Raw genomic sequence first — 22,964 nt, forward strand, 5'->3', positions numbered from 1 at the left:
TTCATAGCCGCACGGGAGCATTGTGGGTATTCTAGAGATCCACCTTAGAGCCTTTACTGGGGTTCAGGTTTATTTCCCCCCTTTGGAATGGTTTTTTTATTCCTTTTCAAGGCTCAGGTTTGAATCCTGTCCCTAAAACTGCTAAGTTATGGGATGTGGTCAAACTAGTTAATCTCTGAACCTCAGCTTTCTATCCGGGGAATGGGGATAATAATGCCTTCCATGTCTGTCAGAATTGTTATGAGGATTCGATGAGTATGTCCAGAATATCGTGAACTTGAAAGTGTTCTATAAATATCACTTACTACTACTGCTGTTGTTATCATTGTCACAGCTTGATCTTTAGAGTATTTTTCTGTTATCAGCTGTCATTTATTTCTCCCCTTTTTAAGTACATGTGTCTCCTTTCTTCCTCTAAGTGCACTTGAAGCAGGGTTTAGGTTTTTTTTTAGAAGGACTTGTCACTAAGGGGAAGAATGTACGGGTCTACCCTGTGCAATGTTGCCCTGAACCTTGATCTTTTAGAATTTTTTGTTATCAGCTGTCATTTATTTCTCCCTTTTAAGGTACATGTGTCTCCTTTCTTCTTCTAAGTGCACTTGAAGAAGGGGTTAGGTTGTTTTTTTTTTTTTTTTGAAGGGCTTGTCACTAAGGAAAAGAATGTACAGATCTACCTGTTGTAAAATTGCCCTGCACAAGTTAATTTCAAAATATTCAATAACTTTAGTGAATCTAAGATCTTGTGGCTCTGACACCCCCCCCCCCCCCCGGTACAGAGCATCCCTTCCCTGTTACCTTTTGTAAATTTTTTCTATCTTTCCATTGCTTGACCCAGTCCTTGGCACACAGGTATGAGAACTGGATGTGTGATGATACTAGCACAGGGGACTTCCAGTGGGGAAACTCCTTCCACCTAAGCAGTAGCATCTTCTTTGCAGCTTATAGTCTTAGAGATTCGACTAGAGCATGGGAAAATTGAGCGATTTATCCACAATGGGACATGCTCTCCTGGTTTTGAGGCCAATTTTCTATGCTACTTTTCATTAGAAAGTTAATTTTGCTATGTACAAATAGCACATTTGTTGTTCAGTCATGATTCTTCATGACCCTATTTGGCATTTTCTTGGCAAATTTCCTTTTCCAGCTCATTTTACAGATGAGTAAACTGAGGCAGATAAGATTAAATGACTTGCCCAGGGTCACACAGCTAGGATATGTCTGAGGCTGGATTTGAATGTGGGTCTTCTTGACCTCTTGAGCTCTAATCACTGTGCCATCTAACTTTTCTACAAACAGTATATAGTAAACATTTAAATGTTGTCTCCTCTCATTTTCTTCTTTTCTCTCTCCCTTCCCCCTCCCCTTTCTCTCCTCTCTTTTTCCTATTCTTTAACTCTCTTCAAGACTCAGCTCAATTACTAGAACTACATAAACCATTCCTTATCCCACACTCCAATTTCATGTTCTACTCCCACTAATTACTTCACATGAATTTTGTATTTACCAGTCTGTACACCCATTTTCCCCAGAGTCATGTAAACTCATTGAGGGCATTCTTTCTTCCTTTTGTCTTTGTACGTATGTCTACTGCTTACCACACTGCTTTTCACACAGCAAGTGCTTAATAAATGCTCATTGAATTGGATTTTACAAATGAGATGACAGAAGCAAAGAGAGCTGTTTTTTATGAGAATGGGTATATTCTTATTGTTTGGTTGGTTTCTCACCTCTCTATTACAAATGCAAAGACAGAAGGGATAGACTAAGGGAGGATGATATTTCCAGTAAAAGGATAGGAAGAGAGTGTATTTAGAATAAACAGCTGGATGCAAGTGAAACAAATGGGTCTCTGAGAATGTCCTCTGCCTCCCCCAATTAGAGAGGATGATAGACCATTATACCTTATTCTCTGAAATATATGTGTCTTATTAGTAAGTAGAATAATCAAGTCCTATTCTTTTCTTTCCAGTATTATTGATAATGCTCAATATGTGACTAATCAATTCTATTCTCTGGCTTCCATTTTCCCTATCTGCAAGGTCTACATTATCTCTGAGGATCCCTTTTACCTCATACATCTTATTGTTCAATCAGATGATCAGCAAGCATTTATTAAATTAAGCTCACTAGAAGGAAACATTTGTTAAATTAAATTAAACTTGCTAGAAAGACTCATGAGTTTCTTTCTTCCTCTCTCTTTTTCTGTCCAGATAACAAGTATGATATCAAAGTCTACACTGGAGATGTAATTGGTGCTGGGACAGATGCAGATGTCTTCATTAATATCTTTGGAGAATATGGTGACACAGGTAATTCCAGGCCATTTTCTCCCCATGTTTCTCTTCTAATGTCAGCCTGGGCTGGCTTTAGGTAGAACACTTTCCAGCAAGTCTGGCCTAGTCCATAAGGTTTGGTTCCAATCTGCATGAAAGAAATCCAGTTTCTGTATGTGAAAAAAGGCAGAAAAGAGGGAAATAGCATAGAAAATGCTAAACCAATCTGACAAGGAAAGAGATTTCAAAGCTGCCTTTTGGACTTCTTTGGAAAGCAGAACTCTTCAAGTAAAGCAGGTTTCTGTAGTTAGAATGTGGGACATTGTGCCCAATGCTTATATTTCAAATGTGGATTATTCACTTTTCAGGATAAGGTATTTCTTAACTCTTCTGAAATTTCTTCCTATCACATGACCCAAAGCAATGCTGATTCCTTTGTTCCCTGAGGCTGAGCTCACTAGGGGAGTCTTTCTCACTTGACAATGTCAAAAAAGGTATTTTCTGACATCACCTAAATTTTGTGCTTTACTTTCATCTGCAACATTGGTGACATTGTGACCTAGTCTGCCTGAGCAGTTTGCGGATTTAGAGGTTTTCAGGGAGACTGACAATGAATAAGGCAATAGACCTTAATTATGGAGTGTTTTTGGAGTGCAAGAAAGAGCCTGAAGTTTAAAATGAGACACTAGGATTGAGAGCAGAAGGTACAGGGGCAGCAGTGGAGGAAGGCAGACTATTGGAATCTCTTTTGTGGTTTTTTAGCCCATAACAGAAAAAGAGGTAGGGGTGTGAGAGAGTTCTTTGGACAGATGAACATGTTTCCCTTAGATTGGGTACCTCCAGGTCTTCATAAGCTCTCCATTGCTCTTTCTAGTCAATGTGTTGGGAGCTAGGACCCTTCATCATTTGCACAATGGGACCAGGCAGGACTTTATGGGGATGGGTCTGTTCTTGCTCATTCTGCTTGGTTTTCCACATCTCATGTCACAACTGGGGAGATGTTAGAGATGGAATAGAGAAGGAAGATATTTTTATAAAAAGTATAGGGTAAAAGAGTGTTCAGAGTAAAGGCAGCTTGTTGAAAGTGACCATCATACCTTATTGTCTGGAATATGTGATATCTTCTATGACTAGACCCATATGTGATACAGTGGGAAGTTCATTAGCCTTGAAATCCATCCCAGGTGGATTTCAAGGTACACAGCCCAGCTCCAACAGATGCTCACTATGTGATCTTAGAAAAATCACCTGGCCTCTCTGGGTCTCAGTTTTATCACCCTTGAAATGAGGCTATTGGCTTAAATGGCTTCCAAGGTCTCTGGAGGCTCTGATATTCATGATTTTGTGAAGTGTGTCAGTCAAGTCATATTAAAAGCTTTGCTTTAATGAAGCTGAGATAGAGCTATCATGTAGCTGTAGTAAATCCTCCCTAAATCAGATTAAATGAGGGAAAAAAGCAGTTAATATGGAGAAACATTTTATGTACCTTTAAAGAGATGTAATTTGGCTGTTTTCAGAATCCTTGCTTCATTTTTTTTAAACTACATGATAACCTCAGATTTCTGTATCACAGCTTTTCCTCACCTATAAAATGAGAGGGTTTGGGAAAGATGATCTCTAACGTTCCTCTAAGTCCTATACACTTACTAATATATTAATTCATTCCACGTTACCTTAGAATCACATCTTTCTGGGGCACAGAAGTAATAATACATATGATTTCTGTGCATGTCTCCCACTAAAGAGTAAGCTCTATGACAGCAGTTACTGTGCCTTATCTAGATTTTCTAACTCCCCCAGCCCTAGGACACTGCTCTGAATTCAATCTGGGTCCTTAATAAATAAATAATAAATGGTAGTGATTGAATAGTTTTTAATGAAGTGCTACCGATCAATGGCCTGATATAATGACCATGGTTTGTAATCAGTGTAGCAAAATTATTCTGAAGTATTTGAATATAGTCTGATAAATGGTCACAAATTCTATAGAGGGGAAAAGGAAGGGAATAAGTACTTATTAAGCATCTATTATGTTCCAAGCACCTGCAAAGCACTTTAAAATATTATCTCATTGGATACTCACAACAACTTTGTGAAATAGGTGATATTCTGTTCCCTATTTTACAATGGAAGAAACTGAACCAAATAGGTGAAGTGACTTGCCTAGGGTTACATAGCTAGTAAGGATCTGAGGCTGAGTTGAATTTTGGTCTTTCTGACTTAGAGCCCAGTGCTTTATCCACTGTACCATCCCTCTGCCTCAAGAGTGAGGTATGAGAATTGTAGATTTACTTGAAGGCCACCAATTACTCATATCATCCTTGTCTTTCCATCTGTTGGCTGACAATTCTGCTGAAAGACAGAGATCTCATCTCCCACTTGTCCTATGTAGGCAATGAGGTGTTTATGTGTTTATCCTGGTCTTGGACCATACCTACCTTCACACCTTACTTACTGAGGATCTGGAAATCTTCCTTTTGGATATGACTTCAAGAAAGAAAGATACCATTTCCACATAAGTTTGTCTCTCCCTCCTTCCCCCTCTTCTTTGTCTCTCTGTCTCTGTCTCTCTCTGTCTCTGTCTCTCTATCTGTGTCTCTCTCTTTCTTTCCCTTCCCCCCTCTCTCTTTTCCCCTCCCTCCCTCTCTTTTTCTCTTTCTGTTCCTCCTCCCCTTTTCTCCCCCTTCCTCTTTTTGCCTCAGCTCAGAGTGATTTATTTTTAATTGAACTAAATACAAAATAAGAAAAAACAGGATAGAAAAAGAAAGACAGAAAAGGAAAAGAAAACAAAACACCTGTCATGTGCCTGGCACAATATCAGGAAGAATTCAAAATATATAACAATAAATTTCTATTTCAAGAAAGCATATATAGTAACAGAAGAGATTATATTCATGAGTATCCAGCTTTCCTTTGCTTCCTTGTAGGTTATTCTTTTGTTCTCTGCTGTGTACTTTTTGCTTTATTCTTTTTCCCCCTTTCATTTCTCCACACTCTACTCGAAGCAGGCTACAATTAAGCACACATATATTTACATATACATATATATTATATCTTCATATATATTCACACAGAGAGACATATATCTACATACATACATTGCCCAACATACATCCACATCCACATTATATTCACACACACACACACACACACACACACACACACACATACACACACATATGCACTTACTCATATGTAAACGTGCATCTAAAACAATATCAATATGACATATAATATAGATTTTTCTCTTGGTTGAATTTTTAAGTTTGACTTTGTCTAAGATCAATGGTTACTAGCCCTACTTTTTTTTCTAATAAATTCTACTCCTGATCCTTGTTTTGTAGTACTTCTATATATCTCTTATTTCCTATCCCTGCTAACTCTTTTACTTTAATTCTGCTCTTGAATTTGCTTTGCTATTACTGAATCTTTCCCCACCGTGGATCACTCCCTTATCTCCCCCTCCCCCTTTTCCTTCCCACTTTATCCCATTCTCATTAATTTATGTACCTTATTCCACTTCTGTTAATATAAATATCCTTCTGTACCTCACCTAATCCTCGAATAAGTATCTCTTGTCTCTTTCCTTAGAGTTAGACTGTCAAAACTAAAAGGAACTTTAACAATCATTTAATCTAGGGTATATAACTTTTTTGTTTTTAACAGAATATCTTTATTTAACATAAAAGGCCAGCAAGGGGGCGAGTTCTGTGCATCTAGTATGGTAGTTTGGATATTGTGCTATTTAACCTTTTGTTGACCAAAGAAAAAGAAAAAGAAAAAAAAAAGATAGAATTTAAGCCTGAAGGATGAGTGAGAGTTATATAAATCTAGGGTGAAGAGCATAGAGAGTGATTTAGGAGTTAGAATGTCAGGGAATTGGACTGTGAACAAAAACATCATCTACATAATACTGGAATGTAGGAAAAATGAAAGGGTGATGGGCCAGGATATTAAAAAATAAATTTCTGTTGTTATTCTGACCTTGACAAACACCAAAAAGCATAAACATTTCCATATACTAAGAACAGAAAAAGAGGATTATGTATGAAACCAAGAATCTCATTATATACAGTTTATTTTTGCAAACATTTATTCAGTTCATCATGTTAGTTCCAAAGCTCTGACTTGTCCCTTTTAATTCTCTTTCTAATCTCTTCTGTACATTTTCTTTATATGCTCCACAAATCCTCATTTCTTCCTTTCTTTTTTTTTGTTGTTGGGGGGAGGAGCATCACCATTACTAGCCCTAAGATTCTCTTCTACCCCAAAAAACTCTTCCCTTTGTATCAAGTTAGCATAGTTAAAGCAAAAGAAATTTATGCATTGTCCAGGTCTGAAAAAATGTGTTTTTCATTCTTTGCCTCTAGTCTATCACCTCTATGTCAAGAGATGAGTAGAATGCCACATTCTGAAGTTATAACTCATTGTTGCATTTATCAGAATTAAATCTTTTGAAATTGATTTTAAAAATTTTGTTGTATGCATTATATAAATTAAATTAGTCTTTTATTCTGTTTTTTATTCTGCACTCTGCATCAATTCTTAGAATTCTTTCCAGATTTCTCTAGTACAAATCTTTCAGATTTTTTAAATTGCATAATAATATTCCTTTATGTTTATATGCCATAATTTGTTTAGCTATTCAAAAATTAATGGATGTTCTCTTAGTTTCTGGCATATGCTATAACAAAAGTGCTTATATGAATATTTTGTACATGAGTTCTTTCTGTCTTTGATTTTTTTTTGGCATGTGCCTATTTAAGAAGTGTCGTATCAAAGAGAGGTGCAGGGAATTTTGCTATGCTAATTTATTATAAGACTTTTTGGGAATAGTTCCAAGTTGCTTTCCAGAATGACTGGACCAATTCACAGCTCCACCAATTGTGCATTAATATTTTTCTACAATTCTTCCTAAAGTAATTTTCCTTTTTTTTTTTTTGATCATCTTTGCTAATCTAGTATGAGGCAGAATCTCAGTTTTTTTAATTTTCATTTTTCTTATGATTAGTGATTTGCAGCATTTTTTTCACTTGGCTATTGATAACTTTTTCTTTTGAGAACTGCCTGTTCATACCTTTTAGCCATTCATCTACTGGACAATATCTTTTGCACTTATATATTTTAATTCATTATATATCTTAGATATCTGAGATTTATTAGAGAAAACTATTGTAGATGTTTTTTCAAATTAATTGTTTCCCTTTAATTTTAGCAGCATTGATTCTATGCAAAAGCTTTTCCATTGTATGTAATGAAATTATTCATTTTATTTCTTGTGATTCTTCTTATCCATTAGTCATTAAAAAGTATCTCCTTTCCTGTTTCTCTAATTATTTCACTGTGTGACCTTTATCTAGGCATTATATTCATTTGGAGCTTATTGCAGTATACAATGCTAAATATTGGTCTAAATCAAATTTTTTCCCAATGATTTTCCAGTTTTTCCACCAGTATTTCTCAAATAATGAATCTATTTCCTGATTGTTGGTGTCTTTGGGGTTACTGACCATTAACATGATATATTTATTTGGTCTTATATATTCTTAATCTATTCCACTGATCAGCTTTTTATTTTATTTTAAGTAGGACCAAATACTTTTGATGACTACTGATTTATAGTATATTTTGAGATATCAGATCCTGCTGGGCCTCCTTCCTTCCCATTTTTTTTGTTATTTCCTTGAGATTTTGAATTTTTTTCTCCTTCAAATGATTTTTAAAAAAATTCTATAAAGAAAACTTTCAGTAGTTTAATTGGCATAATACTGAACAAGTAAATCAATTTAAGTAATTTTATAATTTTTACTATTTTGACATAGAACAATCATGAGCAATTAATATAACTCCAATTATTTATATCTGATTCTTTATTTACATCTGCTTCTGTTCTTGTAAGGAATATTTTATAGTGGTATTTGTATATTTACTATGGTAAATGGACTTCCAAATACTTATACATTCTGTAGTCTATTTGAATATAATTTCTCTTTCTCTTTTTTGTTATTTTGGGGGGTAATATACAGAAAGTTTTATTATTTGTGGGGTTTATTTTATATCCTACTATCTTACTGACAATATAAATTGTTTAAATTAAGTTTTAGTTTCGTTAAGTAAACTATTATATATCATCAACAAAATGTGATAATCTTGTTTCTTCTTTGTCTAGGCCTATTCTCTTAATTTTTTGTCCTGTCTGATTTTTACATACAACATTTACAGAAATATATTAAATGTGAATTGTGGTAATGGACATCCTTGTTTTACTCTTGGTTTTATTGGAAAAAACTCTAGCATTTCTCCACCAATGATAATGCCATTTTTTGGTTTTAGATAGATACTATTTAGATATGAAAGGCAATATTGTATTGGATAGAAAGCTGACTCCAAACTGGAGTTCCACCTCTCACATATGCTAGCAATATAACTCTGGGCAAATCTTTTAACTTTTCAGTGCTCTTGGCAATTTCCTAAGATCTATCAACGCAGATTACTGAGAAGATGCCAACCTTCATTTTAGTAGAAAGAATTTTCTCATTTGATTGTTTCCTATCTATAAAATTACAGATTTAGTCTCTGGTTTTTTTTTAATAGAAGGTTTTTCTTTTTTTAAAGAAATGTTCATTTATTTTAAAATTTGATAATCTTATTTTTTAAAAATATAAATGAATGTTGTATGTTTTGTTGGAAACTTTTTCTGCATCTCTTGATGTAATTATATAAATGCTTTTTTTTGGGAGGGGGGAAGGAGAGGCAAGGCAGCTGGAATTAAGTGACTTGCCCAGGGTCCCACAGCTACTAAGTATTAAATGTGTAAGGTCAGATGACATCTACTGCACCATCTATCTGCCCCTATATAATTGCTTTTAAAAATGAATAATGTTTATGATGATTCTTTTTAAAATAGTGAACTAATCCTATATTTCAAGTATAAGTCCAACTTTATCATATTATCTTTTGAAAGTATTTTTGTCTCTTTGCTAGTATTTTATTCAATGTTTTGCATCAATATTCACTGTCAGTCAATGGTTTCATTTCTTTTTTTATCTTTGATAGGATCTTTTTTCTTATTGCCATTCATGTAATATTTGATTTAATTGCTCTTTGAATGTTTTATTGAGTTCAATTATAAAATTAAATAATCTTGGAGGTTTTTTTCTTAGGTATTCTGTTATAACTTGATTCATTTCTTTTAATTTTTGAGACTGGATTACCAATATTTTTTATTTCTTGTTCTGCTAATCTGAATATTTTATATTTTTATAATTAATCATCCATTTTATTTATCAACTTTGTTGGCATGTAATTTAGTAAAGTAGTTTTTTTTCTAAGTATTATGCTTTTTATTTTTCAAAATACATGCAAAGACAGTTTTCAACATTTACCTTTGCAAAACCTTGTGTTCCAATTTTTCTCCTGCCTTCCCCTCCCTTCTCCCCTAGACAGCAGATAATCCAATATAGGTTAAATATGTTACAGTTCTTTCAAACATATTTCCACATTTATTATGCTGCAAAGAAAAATCAGATCAAAAAGGAAAAACATCGAGAAAGAAAATAACAAGGAAACAACATCAACAACAAAAGATGAAAATACTTTGTTGTGATCCATATTTAGATGACTCTCTCCATCACAAGTCTATTGGAATTGGCCCCAGTCACCTCATCATATAATCTTGTTATTGCTGTGTACAATGTCCTTTTGGTTCTACTCACTTCACTTAGTACTTACTTCATGTAAATCTCTTCAGGCCTCCCTGAAATCATCCTTCGATCCTTTCTTCTAGAACAATAATATTCCGTTACATTCATACACCGTAACTTATTCAGCCATTCTCCAATTAAGGGAATCCACTCAGTTTCCAGTTCCATGACACTACAAAAAGAGCAACTACAGTTTTGCACATGTAGGTCCTTTGCCCTTTTTAATGATCTCTTGGAGATACAGTAGAGACATTGCTGGATGAAAGGGAAATGCACAATTTGATAGCCCTTTGGGCATAGTTCTAGAATGGTTGGATCAGTTTACAACTCCACCAACAATGTATTAGTGTTCCAGTTTTCCCACATCCCCTCCAACATTTATCATTACCTTTTCCTTTCATTTTACTCAATCTGAGAGGTATGTAGTGGTACCTCAAAGTCTTAATTAATATTTCTCTAAAAAGTAATGATTTAGAGCATTTTTTTCAGATGATTATAGATGGCTTTAATTTTTTTATCTGAAAATTATATATTCACATCCTTTGGCCATTTATCAATTGGGGAATGATTGGTATTCTTAAAAATTTGAATCAATTCTCTATATATTTTAGAAATTCTTTATCAGAACCCTTGGATGTAAAATTTTTCCCCCCAGTTTTCTGCTTCCCTTCCAATGTTGACTTCATTGGGTTTTTTTTTTTTGCACCAAAACTTTTTAATATAATCAAAATTATCCATTTTGCATTTTATAATGTTTTCTGACTCTTCTTTGGTCATAAATTCCTTCCTTCTCTCCAGATCTGAGAGGTAAACTATTCTTTGTTCTCCTAATTGCTTGGAGTATCATTCTTTATGTCTAAATCATGAACCCATTTCAAACTTATTTTGGTATAGGGTGTTAGGTCTTAGTCAGTGTCTAGTTTATGCCCTACTATTTTACAATTTTCCCAGAAATTTTTGTCAAATAGTGAGTTCCTATTCCAAAAGCTGGAGTCTTTGGATTTATCAAACGGTAGATTACTATAGTCATTGACTATTGTGTCTTATGAACCTAACTTATTCCACTGATCCACTACTCTATTTCTTAGCCAATATCAAACGATTTTGATGATAACTACTTTATAACAGAGTAAAATAGTTTCTAATAATTTCTTTGTTTCTTTTTTATTAGAATTTTTCTTCTTTGTTTTTGGTTTGATTTGATTATTTGGTAATCTTGTTTTCCTTTTTTCAAAAAGAATTATATTAGCTAAAAGTTTATCAATTTTGTTAGCTTTTTTAAGGTTTTAATTTTTATTTGTATATACAATTTTTTCCCTTTTAATTTTCTTATTCCTTGATTTTCAGAATTTCTATATTTTTGACCAGGAGTTTTTCTTTCTTTAAGACTTAGTTATAAAAATAACTTTTAAAGTTTCTATCAGTAGGCTGGTCCATTTTTATGCTAGAGAAGGCATGATCATCAGATTTTTTTCCTTTGTCTTTTTTCTTGTATACCTATTTAAATATGCATGTACATAGGGGAACGGAGATTGGAAAGTGAAAAAGACAACTTTGAAAAGGGGGCAGAAGATAAGTTCACACTGGATGCACCAGATTTGGGACAGCTGATAAAAATCACCATTGGCCATAACAATAAAGGTGGATCTGCAGGCTGGTTCCTATCCAAGGTGGGTCCTTAACACTTGTCAATAACTGTTGACAAACTACAAGAGAATTTTTATACTTTTTGGCATATTATAATGTTCAAGGCCTTTCACAATCTGAGTGAATGGATGGAAAAGATATCTTTATGAACACTTATAATGTACTAGGCACTGTACATTGGCAATGCAAATACAAAATTGAGACAGTACATATCTCAAAGCATTTACATTTTTAGAAGGGTAGTATTTGAAGATGAGTGTTTGGATCTGAAGAATCACAGGGATGGTGAGTGGAGCCATACTGCAATCAATTAACAAAACTTTTCTAGAAGTCAAAGATAGTATTGATTTGTTTGTGTTTTCCAGAATAAGGGAGAAAACCAAGGATAGGGGAGAAAGTGGGGGAAGTGTAGAAGCAGAGCAAGGACAGGATTGGGCTAGATGGCTAGGTGGAAGGCAAAGTATGTGTGGCTTGATTTGAGATTGGTTAGATATTAATTAACAAGCATTAATTAAGTACTAACTATATGCTATATACATGGCTAAGTACAAGGCTAAAAAGATGGGAAAACAATTCATGTTCTCAGGGATCTTAATTCTAATGAGAGAAAAACATGTGTGTATATGTACATATGTATGTATGTGTACACACATGTACACATACATATATAATGTGTGTGTGTATCAAGTATAAGATGAATTGTTGGAGTGTGACGATAGCACTAGGAAGCACCACATTCAATATGAAGCTTTTCAAGGTTCCTCTTTTCATCATCAGTCTCCTCCATCCCCAGCTACCTTGCATTTCACTATGGTCTATTCATTTTTATTTATTCTTTTTAATATTCATTCTACACACACACACACACACACACACACACACAGAATATGCCCTCTCTGATTAGGGAATGAATATTTATCTTTTCTAAGACTGAGGTGATTCATTGTAACGCATCAGTTTTATTGATTTTTGGGGTTATTATTATTTATAAGGGTGCAGCTAGAGGGTGTACTGAATAGAGAGTCAGGTGCAAAATCAGGTAGACTCTTCTTTCAGAGTTCCAATCTGGCTTCAGATACTTCCTAGCTGTGTGCCCGAAAGTCACCTAATCCTATCTGCCTCAATTTCCTCATATGTAAAATGGGTTAGAAAAGGAAATGGCAAACCACTCCAGTATCTTTGCCAAGAAAACATCAAATGGAATCCTTACGAGTTGGACGTGATTGAACAGCTGCAGCAGAAGAAGGAATTTCCTTAACTTAGTTATCAATGAAATCACCTGTGTAGTATCTATTCTTATTTTCTTTGTTGCAATATCTTTTCTCTATGAGATGGACCAACAGACAATTACTAGTATATGAATATATATATACACACACTTTTTAGCAATCAATATCAACACACATTCACAAAGGACGATGAGCATTTGCAGTTAACAAAATGGTTAAATAGGCAAGATATCTTCATACATCTTTTTAAGAGATGATACATTTTCAAATGAATTGCAGTAGTCACAGTCTAATGAGTCTGGCACAAATTGGCACCTGAGATGGACCTTGGAGGAGGGAAGGGATTCCAAGCGGCAGAAACACAGAGGGAATGCATTCCAGTATGGGGAGAATAAATGGAAGAAAGAGAGAATGGGATGAGACTGGGGAGCAGTGTGACTGGAACAAAGAATATGTAAAGGAGAGTAACATGAAATAATTTTGGAAAAGTAGATAGGACCCAGATTGTGAAAGGCTCTCGATGCCAGCACAAGGAGTTTATATTTTATCTTATAAATAGTGAAGAGTTGCTGAAGAATTTTGAACAAGGGGGTGATTTATTAAAATCTTTTGAACAAGAGGGTGACTTGTTAAAATCTGTACATTAGATTTGAGATTAGGCATTAACAAAACTATAAAAGTATAAAATGTTGATCTGTTATGAGATGTATCTCTAACAATCAAACTGGATTCTAGTACTCCAGTATCCTAGGCAGGGGAGGAAGACAGTATACAGCTGGTCTAAGGACAGGTGTTAAGCCTTCATTGGCCTTAGGGTTTGTCTGTTTTCTTTGCTGCCAATGAACTGGGAACCATTCCAATTCCTAGAAGAGCCACAAAGATTAATTAATAAATCTGCTATGAAATTATGTATTTTCTCTTTATTTGTTTATTCCCCTGAATATATCCCTTTGGTGTTTAGAAGTAAAACTTTAAAGGATAATTCTTAAAAAAAATTTTTATTCGATTTCATTTTTAGATCCCAATTCTTTCCCCCTCTCCCACTGAGAAAGCAAGGAAAACAAAACCTATTATAGATATGTATGGTCATATAAAACAGATTTCCTTATTAACCATGTCAAAAAAAAAGGAAAAAAAAATTGCTTCACTATGCACTCTGAGTTCATCAGTTCTTTATCTGGAGGTAGATACTATGTTTCTTTTTCTTTTTTCTTTCTTTTTTTGTTGCAATTCTTTTATACATATTTCTACAATTATCATGCTGCACAAGAAAAATCAGATCAAAAAGGGGAAAAATGAGAAAGAAAACAAAATGCAACCAGACAACAACAAAAAAGTGAAAACACTATGTTGTGATTCATACTTAGTCCCTACAATCCTCTCTCTGAATGCAGTAGATGCTATGTTTCATCATTAAGGACTTTGGAATTGTGGTTGATCATTCTGTCAATCAGTAATGCTAACTCTTTCAGAATTGATTATCTTCCTGACATTGCTGTTGCTATATAAATAGTTCTCCTGTTTCTGCTTATTCTATTTTGTATCAGTTCATAGAAGTCTCCCCAGTTGTTTCTGAAACCATCTTCATTCTTTTTTATAGTCCAATAATTTTCCATCACATTCATTTGCTCTTACTTATTCAGCCATTCCTCAATTGAACCCCTTAGTTTTCGGTTCTTTGCTACCACAAAAGAGCTACCATAAATATTTTTGTACATAATAGTTCTTTTCTTTCATTTATCATTTTGGAATGTAAACTTTAGAGCAGTGTTGCTGGCTATGAAAGGTTCCATGTTTATGGATAAAAGTAAGGAAACTCAGGGAAGCTCTTCCTCTTCTACAGGCAAAACTGGGGGCAGGCTAAAGAATGAAGGTGAGAACAGTAATAACTAGAAAGAGACTTCAATGACCAAGACCATGGGCTGACTGGGGTGGGGGTAAAGGGTTGGGTGGCTAAGTAGAATAGGTCATATCAAATAATTTTCTAGAGACATGATTTTGACCTTGAGTAAAGAGGCCACAAGATTAGGACAGTATCAGATAAGGATGGAAAGCTCTCAAGCTCTCAAGTCTACCTAATATAGCCTTCATTTGTGCTTTCTTGCCTCCTGGGTTGTTTACAGTTGGACATGTCACCATTTGGGATTTCTAGGTGATGCACTGATAAGTGTGCTGGGGCTGGAGTCAGGGAAACTCTACTTTTGTAGTTCAAATCTGGCCTCAGATCCTTACTAGCTATGGAATCTTGGCCAAATCACTTAACTTTTTTTGCCTCAGTTTCCTCATCTGTAAAATAAGCTGGAAATAGAAAAGGCAATCCACTTTAGTATCTTTGCCAGGAAAACCTCAAATGGGGTCATGAAGACTCAGACATATTGAAACAAGTGAACAATAACAACATCATGTCACTACTCAGGCTAACTGAGGCTTCTCAAGACTTAGGTTGTTGGCCCCCTTTTGCCTCATCCTAGACAGCATCTCACCATGAATAACAGCTTTTTTGAGGAGAGACGTTAGTAAGAGCCTATTAATGCCACTCAGGTATATTAGCATTCTCACTTACTTGATGATGTTCTCTTTCAGCTCCTCCATTCATGGTGTTGAATGATTGATAATTAGATTCTTTGGTTTTACTCTCCTGCATATCACAGTCTGCTAGTTGACTTGTGTATAGCTACAATTCCTGATCAACCATCTGTGAGGAGGAATTAACTAAACACAGTCCATTTTCCAGGCTGACAACATTTCCTGACTCTAATCAAAAGCTAGAAGAGCACATAGTTTTTAGAGGAAGATTTGAATTCAGATCTTCTGATTTAAGGCAATGACATGAATTGGTGGACAAAAACATCAATAGAGTCTTTAATCTACAATAATAGAAATGTAGTATCCAGGACCAGGTGGGGTTACTGTATTCTGTCTAGTTAAACTGCCTCTGGAGAATTGTTTTCAGTTTGAAGTTCTACATTTTAGCTCTTCCACCATGTACCATTTTGCATTGGGGTATATTTTAGCATCAAGATTCCCCTGTCTGGAGATCCCAAATCATGCAATCATGGTTTTTTGAAGATTTTTTTGAAGATTTTTTGAATCATCGATTTTGAAGCCTTATCTGACAGATATTTACGCCAGTTGCTTCCCCAATTCCCACCCATAATGCTGTTGGCCAGAATTTGCATTGTGAAGGGAACACAGGAAAGTCTATCTATTCTGTTCAATGACATCATTTATTACCATCCCTCTCTGTCTCCACCACTGCAGATCTCCAATTGTGGGGGAAATGAAAAGAAGCTCTTGTTGGAGTTCAGATGTGATGAAAGGCTACCTGTCTCAGGCTCACCCTCATTTCACAGGGTGCTTGCTGTTGGCAGGAGCCATTGTGGATCTGGGCTATGGCCAGTAGTTTTGTGAATTCAAAAACTTAATTTCATTGATGACAAGAAGGCTCCAATGGACTGATTCACTACCAAACCCACAGAGACTAATCTGCAGAAGTAGATATACCTGCCTTAGGAATTCTTTATCTGGACAGGATCTGGACAGGTTTTTGTAAATTCTATATGTCAATAGTATGAGCTGGTAGCCAAAAATATTGATATATCTTTAACCTGTAATAACTGAAGTGTAATGTTCAGGGTTAGGTAGGAAATAGTGTTATTATACTCTACCTGGTCAAACCACCTCTGCGGGGATTGTGTCCAATTTGAGATATTCCATTTTAAAATGGATACTGACAAGTAAGGAAGTATCCAGAGGAAGGCAACAAGGATGATAATGGACCTCAGGATTCTGCCATATGAGCACTCATCCAAGGACATAGGTTTTAAATCTAGCTTTGCTGCATTCTATTTGATGACCTTGACAAATATATAAGTTTCTGTTTCCTCACCTAAAAAAATTAAGGGATTTGTATGAGATGACCTTCAAGATTGATCCCTTCTAGGTTTAAATACTCTGAAATAGGGACATCCAGCCTAAAGAAAGAAAGCCTGGGTGGGGGAAAGAGGGAGGAGAATGGGATTCATAAGGGCTGTTTTTTTTTTTTGTTTTTTTTTTTTAAGTATTTGAAGAGAGTTTGGACTTGAAGTGGAAATAGGGCACTGGGTTGAGAATCCAGAGGAAAATTTGTATTCTAATCCTGCCTCAGAGATTTACTAGTTGTGTGACTCTGTGCAAGTGGCATAAACTCTCGGTGCTTCAGTTCCTTCATTTGTAAAATGAGAAGTAGATGGATTCATTCATCTAGGTCCCCTTCAGTTCTCAATTTATGATTCTATATCTCAATAACTTGTTCTGCTTGATCACAGAGAGCAAAAAAAAGAACAACAGATTGAGGTTGGAAAGTGGAAAAATTAGGCTTGATGTCAGGAAAAAAAACTGATCACAAAACTTCCTAACAAATCTCTCCCAAAATAGAACAGGCTGCCTCTGGAAGCAATGGGTCCCTCTTCTTTGAGGTCTTTGAATAACGATGGGATGACCACTTGTCAGGGATGTCATAAGAGGGGACTCTTGTACAGGAGTGGATTGGACTCTGAGCTCCCTTTCCACTCTGAGATTCCGTGACTTGGTGATATATATTTATACAGCTTGATGAATGGCCCTTCTCTACTCTAGGGATATTTCTGTCTAATGGAGCGGGACTGATCTAGAAACAGAGCAGCCTCTTCCCTGGGCAGTGCCGGAGACGCATTCACGAATGCTACCATATAACTCATTTTTTTCAGTGCTCCTTTTCTGTCACCAAATGCTTTGGTCACTGCCACATAACCCGAGAAAGGACATATTGCAATTAATCTATTATGTCTTATCTTGCATCAAGTACATCTCAGAGGTAACATCTTTCTCACAAGGAAAGGAGAGGTCCCTTTAGTACCTTCACAGACCATTTCTCAGGGTATCTTATTTCTAGGTGAACCCTTGTCATTTTTACTTTCAGAAGGTAATATGTTTTGATCTTGTCACTAAATTCTAGGGGTCCAATCTATTTTGAGTCTGCAGCTACCTGTGTTTTGTCCAAATTACTCTCCTCTACCCATTCTGGTGTCTAGCCAAACTGAACTGTTCTCTCCCCCATCCTAAACACTGCTAAACTCTGCTAACTTTACTCAGTTGGTATAACTCTTTCCTCTGCCTGCTATGTCATCTCACCCCCTCATTTCCTGTTTCTCCTATTCCTCCTTCATAAGCCAAATGCTGTCTCCTTTAAGAAACAGGGTATGGTAGAAGAGAATACTGCACTTGAAGTCAGAGACCTAGGTTTTAATTTTGGCTCTACTATTTACTGTTTATGAGAGCTTGAGCAAGTTGTTTAACCATTCTTAACCTCAGTTTCCTAACTATAAAATAGGAGATTGGACTAGTTGACTTTGAAGATTTCTTCCAGATCTAAATTTGATTCCCTAAGATAATGCCTTTCCCTCTGTCACATATAGCACTTAATTTTGTAGTTCCTGAATGTGATTGAAATGTAATAATATAGTTATCTTTGCAGATAGCTTCTTATCCCTCTACAAGGCTGTAAATTTTGGAAGAGTAAGGACTGTGTTTTACCTAATTTAAGAAAATCTTTCTTAGCATCTAATAGCAATGTACTACATACCAGAGGTATTAATGTTTATTGACTGGCTAAATAATTAAGTGGAAAGCAAGTTAAAGAATATATATGGTAGAATTTTAAAATCTCAGCTCCCATTTAAACTCAAGTTTTGTGGAAAATGCCAAACCAAATTCCTTACACATTATGTTCTTGATTATGGAGAGGAACACTGGTTTAGATAATAGAAACTACAGATAATTAAAAATCATTCACATTTGGCTTTGCAATGCATAGCAGGAGATGTATGTTTTTTAGTAATAGAATTACCCTTATAATGATGCTTTGCTTAGGCTAACAATAAAATGAGTTTGTATTTCTAGAGCACAGAGCAGAAAGAGGTAGGTCAAACGCATCAAGGGAGAAACCTGACTAGAAGTCTTAAACCATAGATGATCCAAAAATGGATAATTAAGAGTTGACTATATTCTCTTCTTCCTTCCATTTCCCCCTTCCAGATTATCATTGAAGACATTGGGAACAAAAGAAAATATGATTTCCCACTTGACCGATGGCTGGCTCTAGATGAGGATGATGGCAAAATCCAACGGGATATTCTGGTGGGAGGTGCTATAACCACAGGTAAAGACACGGGACAGAGGGTCACTGTTAGGGTAGAACCAGAATCTTTGTCATAGCTACCATCTCATGGGAATCAACAAACAGGTGAGATAGTCACTGTCAACCATTCAGTCTGCCTTAACATCACCTTACTCATCCTGGCTGCCTTGCCCCTCATAAGTGATTGGTAGCACAGTCAGAGCATTTGCATCTCAATTCAATGTTCATTCCATTATACAATATGAAGTAAACATAATTAATTTGAATAAAAATACTGCAGTATGTAAAGAAGTCACATTATTTTTTTCCCAGCTGAGATGGAGCTGAAGGAGTGACCATTAAACTCATTTTAGTAGCTTTTGAGTTATATACAGCTTAATTTGGATTGTCTATGGGTAGCCACTCCCTCCATTGTGTCTCAGCCAGGTCTGTATAGGCTTGGGGCCACTCCCAACCTCAGGATTGAAGTGATAACACGGGCAATACAGTCAGGATAAAAATTTGAAGGAAGAGGTGGACAATGTTCATTTCTGTGCTACAACCAGAAAGAGGAAGGTTGGGGTACCTAATATCTTGTCACAGCTGTAGTGATTATCATTCAATCAATCAATATTTATCAAAAACCTACTATTACACTATTAGAATAGGCATTGTTCTAAGCTGGGCATACAAAAAAAGGCAAAAAATAGTTCCTCTCCTCAAGGATCCCCAATCAAATGGACGAAATAAACAAGTATAAACTATGGACAGGATAAATAAGAAATAATTAAGAGGAAAGGTACTAGAATTAAGAAGGTTTGGGAAAGGTTTCCTGTAGAAGATAAGATTTTGGAGAAGACTTAAGGAAGTTGGAAAGATCACTAGATAGAGATAAGAAAAGAGAAAACTTCATCTTTTCTTCTTGACTCTTTTTCCTTCTCTTCACAATCTGATTCCTATCTAGACTTATTACATACTAATCCTTACCACCTATTCTATACCCATCACCTCGATTCTCCAAGAAGGGGAAGCATGGAATAGGAGAGGACACTTGAAGACTTGTAGAATTCTAGAGCTTGAAGATACTTTAAAGATTATCAAGTCAACCCCCTCCACCCCATTTTACAAACAAGAAAACTGAGCCATAGATGAAGTGAATTATCCAAGATCACTTAGGTAGCATCTAAGACTTAAATTCAGCTCCTTTGACAATATTCGAAGCTCATTAGTCCATTTAACAAACATTTATCAGCTGCCTGCTATGTGTAAAAAAAAAATGTGCTAGGATTTGGGAAGACACAGTTGTCTGCTTTCTAAAATGGAGAATGCTTTGGCTTCCAAGGAGGAGGGGAACACGCTGCAAAATTTAATAAGAAGAGTTTTTGTTTGGGCGCTTTGCTTTCTACATCTCTATCTCCTCGCTCAATCTCTCCCTGACTTTCCCCGATCTCACTGTCCTCTGCTTATCCCAAACTCCACACTGCAACATTCCCCTCAGACCTTCCCTACCTCTCAGCTCTAAAATCACCTCTCCCCTGCCAATCAAAATGTATATTCCCTTAAGGACGGCAGTTCGATTAAATTGCATTGCAGGTTTTACATTCTGCGGATTTGGCTTGCAGCCTGCTCAGCCCAGCTCCTTGTCTTTCTCCTCCAGCAGGATCTGGACACTGAAAAACACTAACTGCCAGGCTTTACCTTTTCTATTTCTCTTTCATCAGAGAAGGTCTCTCCTGACCCCTTAATCTCCTAATTAGAGCACTAGTACCAGCTTCCCAGTGAAGTTATCAATTTTCTTTTCCTTTCTAAAGATTAAAAAGGGGACACCCATAGTCTGGGTGCTCTCCCTGAGCTAATTGCCAATCCTTAGATTCTGGTAAATGGAGCGACAGGGAACTTTATAATTCTGGGGTCAACTGAACTCAAGACAGTCTATTTTAGTTATACTATTCATTCTAGGGCTCACCCTACAACATCCTCTGTTCTGTCAGTATACCAAAGACTGGTATAAGTGAGGTATTACATTTAATCCTTAATGTTTTGGACTTTTTGAATTTCCATGCTTATATGTTATAGTTCTACCTGATTTTAGCAGAAACTAAAGTCACCTTGAAGAAATGCTTGTTGGTTGTTATTGTTCTCTGACTCAGTGCTCATTCTGGAAACAAGGATGCTATTATCTTCATTCAATTTAGCAGATAGTTAAAAATGCCTAGCATTCTACATTCTATGTAAAGCACTGTTTTAGGCACTTTTTTTTAAAGGCTAGATAAGACATCACTTTTACTTTCATGGAGCTTCAGTCTAGGTGAAGGGCATGGTAGATAAAGAAATAACTATAATATGTATAAGGCTGCATAAATATATTAGAAAAGATGCAAGATCATGTTGGGGAGTGGAGGGAATCATTTCTTAGTGGAGCACCAGGGAAGGCTTCATGGAAGAGGCAGCTCTTGAGTTAGTTTTTAGGAATGGGTAGGAATTCAGAAGAGGAAGGAGAAGTGAAAGTAATCCAAGAATAGGGAATGGCATAAATAAAGGCAAAGAGATGGGAAAGTATAGATTGTATTTAAAGGATGGGTAGTAATTCACTTTGATTGGCCCATAGAGCATAAAGTAGTAAGGGGCAAAACTAGGAAAGTGAATACTTATTTATACTTTTATAGAGAGCTTTCGATCCCTGGCAAAGTAATTTGAAATTTCTATGACAGATAACATAATTACTGAGATTTTGAGCAGAACTGTAATATAACAATTAAAAAATAAAGATAATTAGTGTAGGAGTGATGTGAGGATAGATTTGAGAAAAAAGAGTTGCATTGGGAAAAGCTATCAGAAGGCTGGAGTAAAAGTTGAGACAAGTGGTAACAAAACATCATAGTAGGATGATAGCTAGGGGAAGAGAAAGGGGAGAACAGTTGTGAACCATATTGTGAAGAATGAATTGATATGACTTGGTAACTATTTGAGAATTGAGGGAGGAAGAAAAATCAAACACCAATATTTTGAGAATGGGGTAACAATGATGTCATTTACAGAAATAGTAAAATCAAAAAAAGGAATAGGCTGAGGTAAATATATATATAAAAGCTCAGTTTTGCAATTTTAGAGATGCCAATGGGATTTTTAGATATCTTTTAGGTAGTGGAAAGTATGGGGCTGGGACCAGCAAAAAGATCAGGGTTAGATATAAAGCTCTGGGAATTAGCTGTGGAGATGATAGTTAAAGCCAAGGGGATAGACAAAATTGCCAAGAAATAAGTTGAGATGATGGCCAAGGGACAAAGTCCTAAAGGAAACTCACTTTATAGGATTATGAAGAAAATGAAAAAGGATTAAAATTGAAATATTTGTAAAGTGCTTTACAAATCTTAATGCACTACATAAATTCTAGCTTTTATTATTGTTGCTGTTTTGTCTTTTGTTTTCAAAGATGACCAATGATGTCACAGAGTAATGTCTTGAGTCAGACATGAATTGGATTTAAGTGAATCAGAGTTGCACAAAGCCATCAGCTTCCCTCTCTCTTAGAAGAGAGAGAATGAGACAAGGAGTAGAAAGATTGTCAGATAGCAATGAAGGTATGTAAACTGTAAAACTGGAGAAACTGAGGCAAGATAGAGATTAGAGAATTTTAATAATTTATTTGAAAGGGAGAGATTGTGCTGGGGGCATGTTGCCCCCAGGGCTGATGTCCAAAGCATCCAGCAGCTAATGTGTGCTTCCCATGAAGTATGTATACATACATGGTTCCAAGCTCCCAGAGGGTAGACCGAGGCAGGGGCGGAGTCAGAGCACTGAGAGCGGGAACAGATTATCAATCCATTTCTGACAGGGTCGGGACAGTTTGATAAGATGGGATCAAGAAGAACAATGACAGGATAGGGGATAGGACCATAAATTCTAACAAACTGGGAGTTAAGGAGGTGTCCAGCTTAGAGCCAGGAAGTCTGGACTCTCCCTTATCTTGAGTTTA

At 35.8% G+C, this 22,964-nt stretch overlaps 1 protein-coding gene across 1 annotated transcript in view; it reads left to right on the forward strand.

Annotated features, from left to right (window-relative positions):
• Nucleotides 1-22,964, forward strand: part of LOXHD1 (lipoxygenase homology domains 1) — a 275,750-nt gene that overhangs the window by 79,238 nt on the left and 173,548 nt on the right. Inside the window, exons 5-7 of the mRNA XM_031945992.1 lie at nt 2,211-2,309; nt 11,498-11,646; nt 18,907-19,030. Of these exons, the coding sequence (XP_031801852.1) occupies nt 2,211-2,309; nt 11,498-11,646; nt 18,907-19,030 (372 nt within the window). The remainder of the gene's footprint in view (nt 1-2,210; nt 2,310-11,497; nt 11,647-18,906; nt 19,031-22,964) is intronic.

This window comes from Sarcophilus harrisii, chromosome 1 (assembly GCF_902635505.1).
Source record: "Sarcophilus harrisii chromosome 1, mSarHar1.11, whole genome shotgun sequence".
NCBI lineage: Eukaryota > Metazoa > Chordata > Mammalia > Dasyuromorphia > Dasyuridae > Sarcophilus > Sarcophilus harrisii.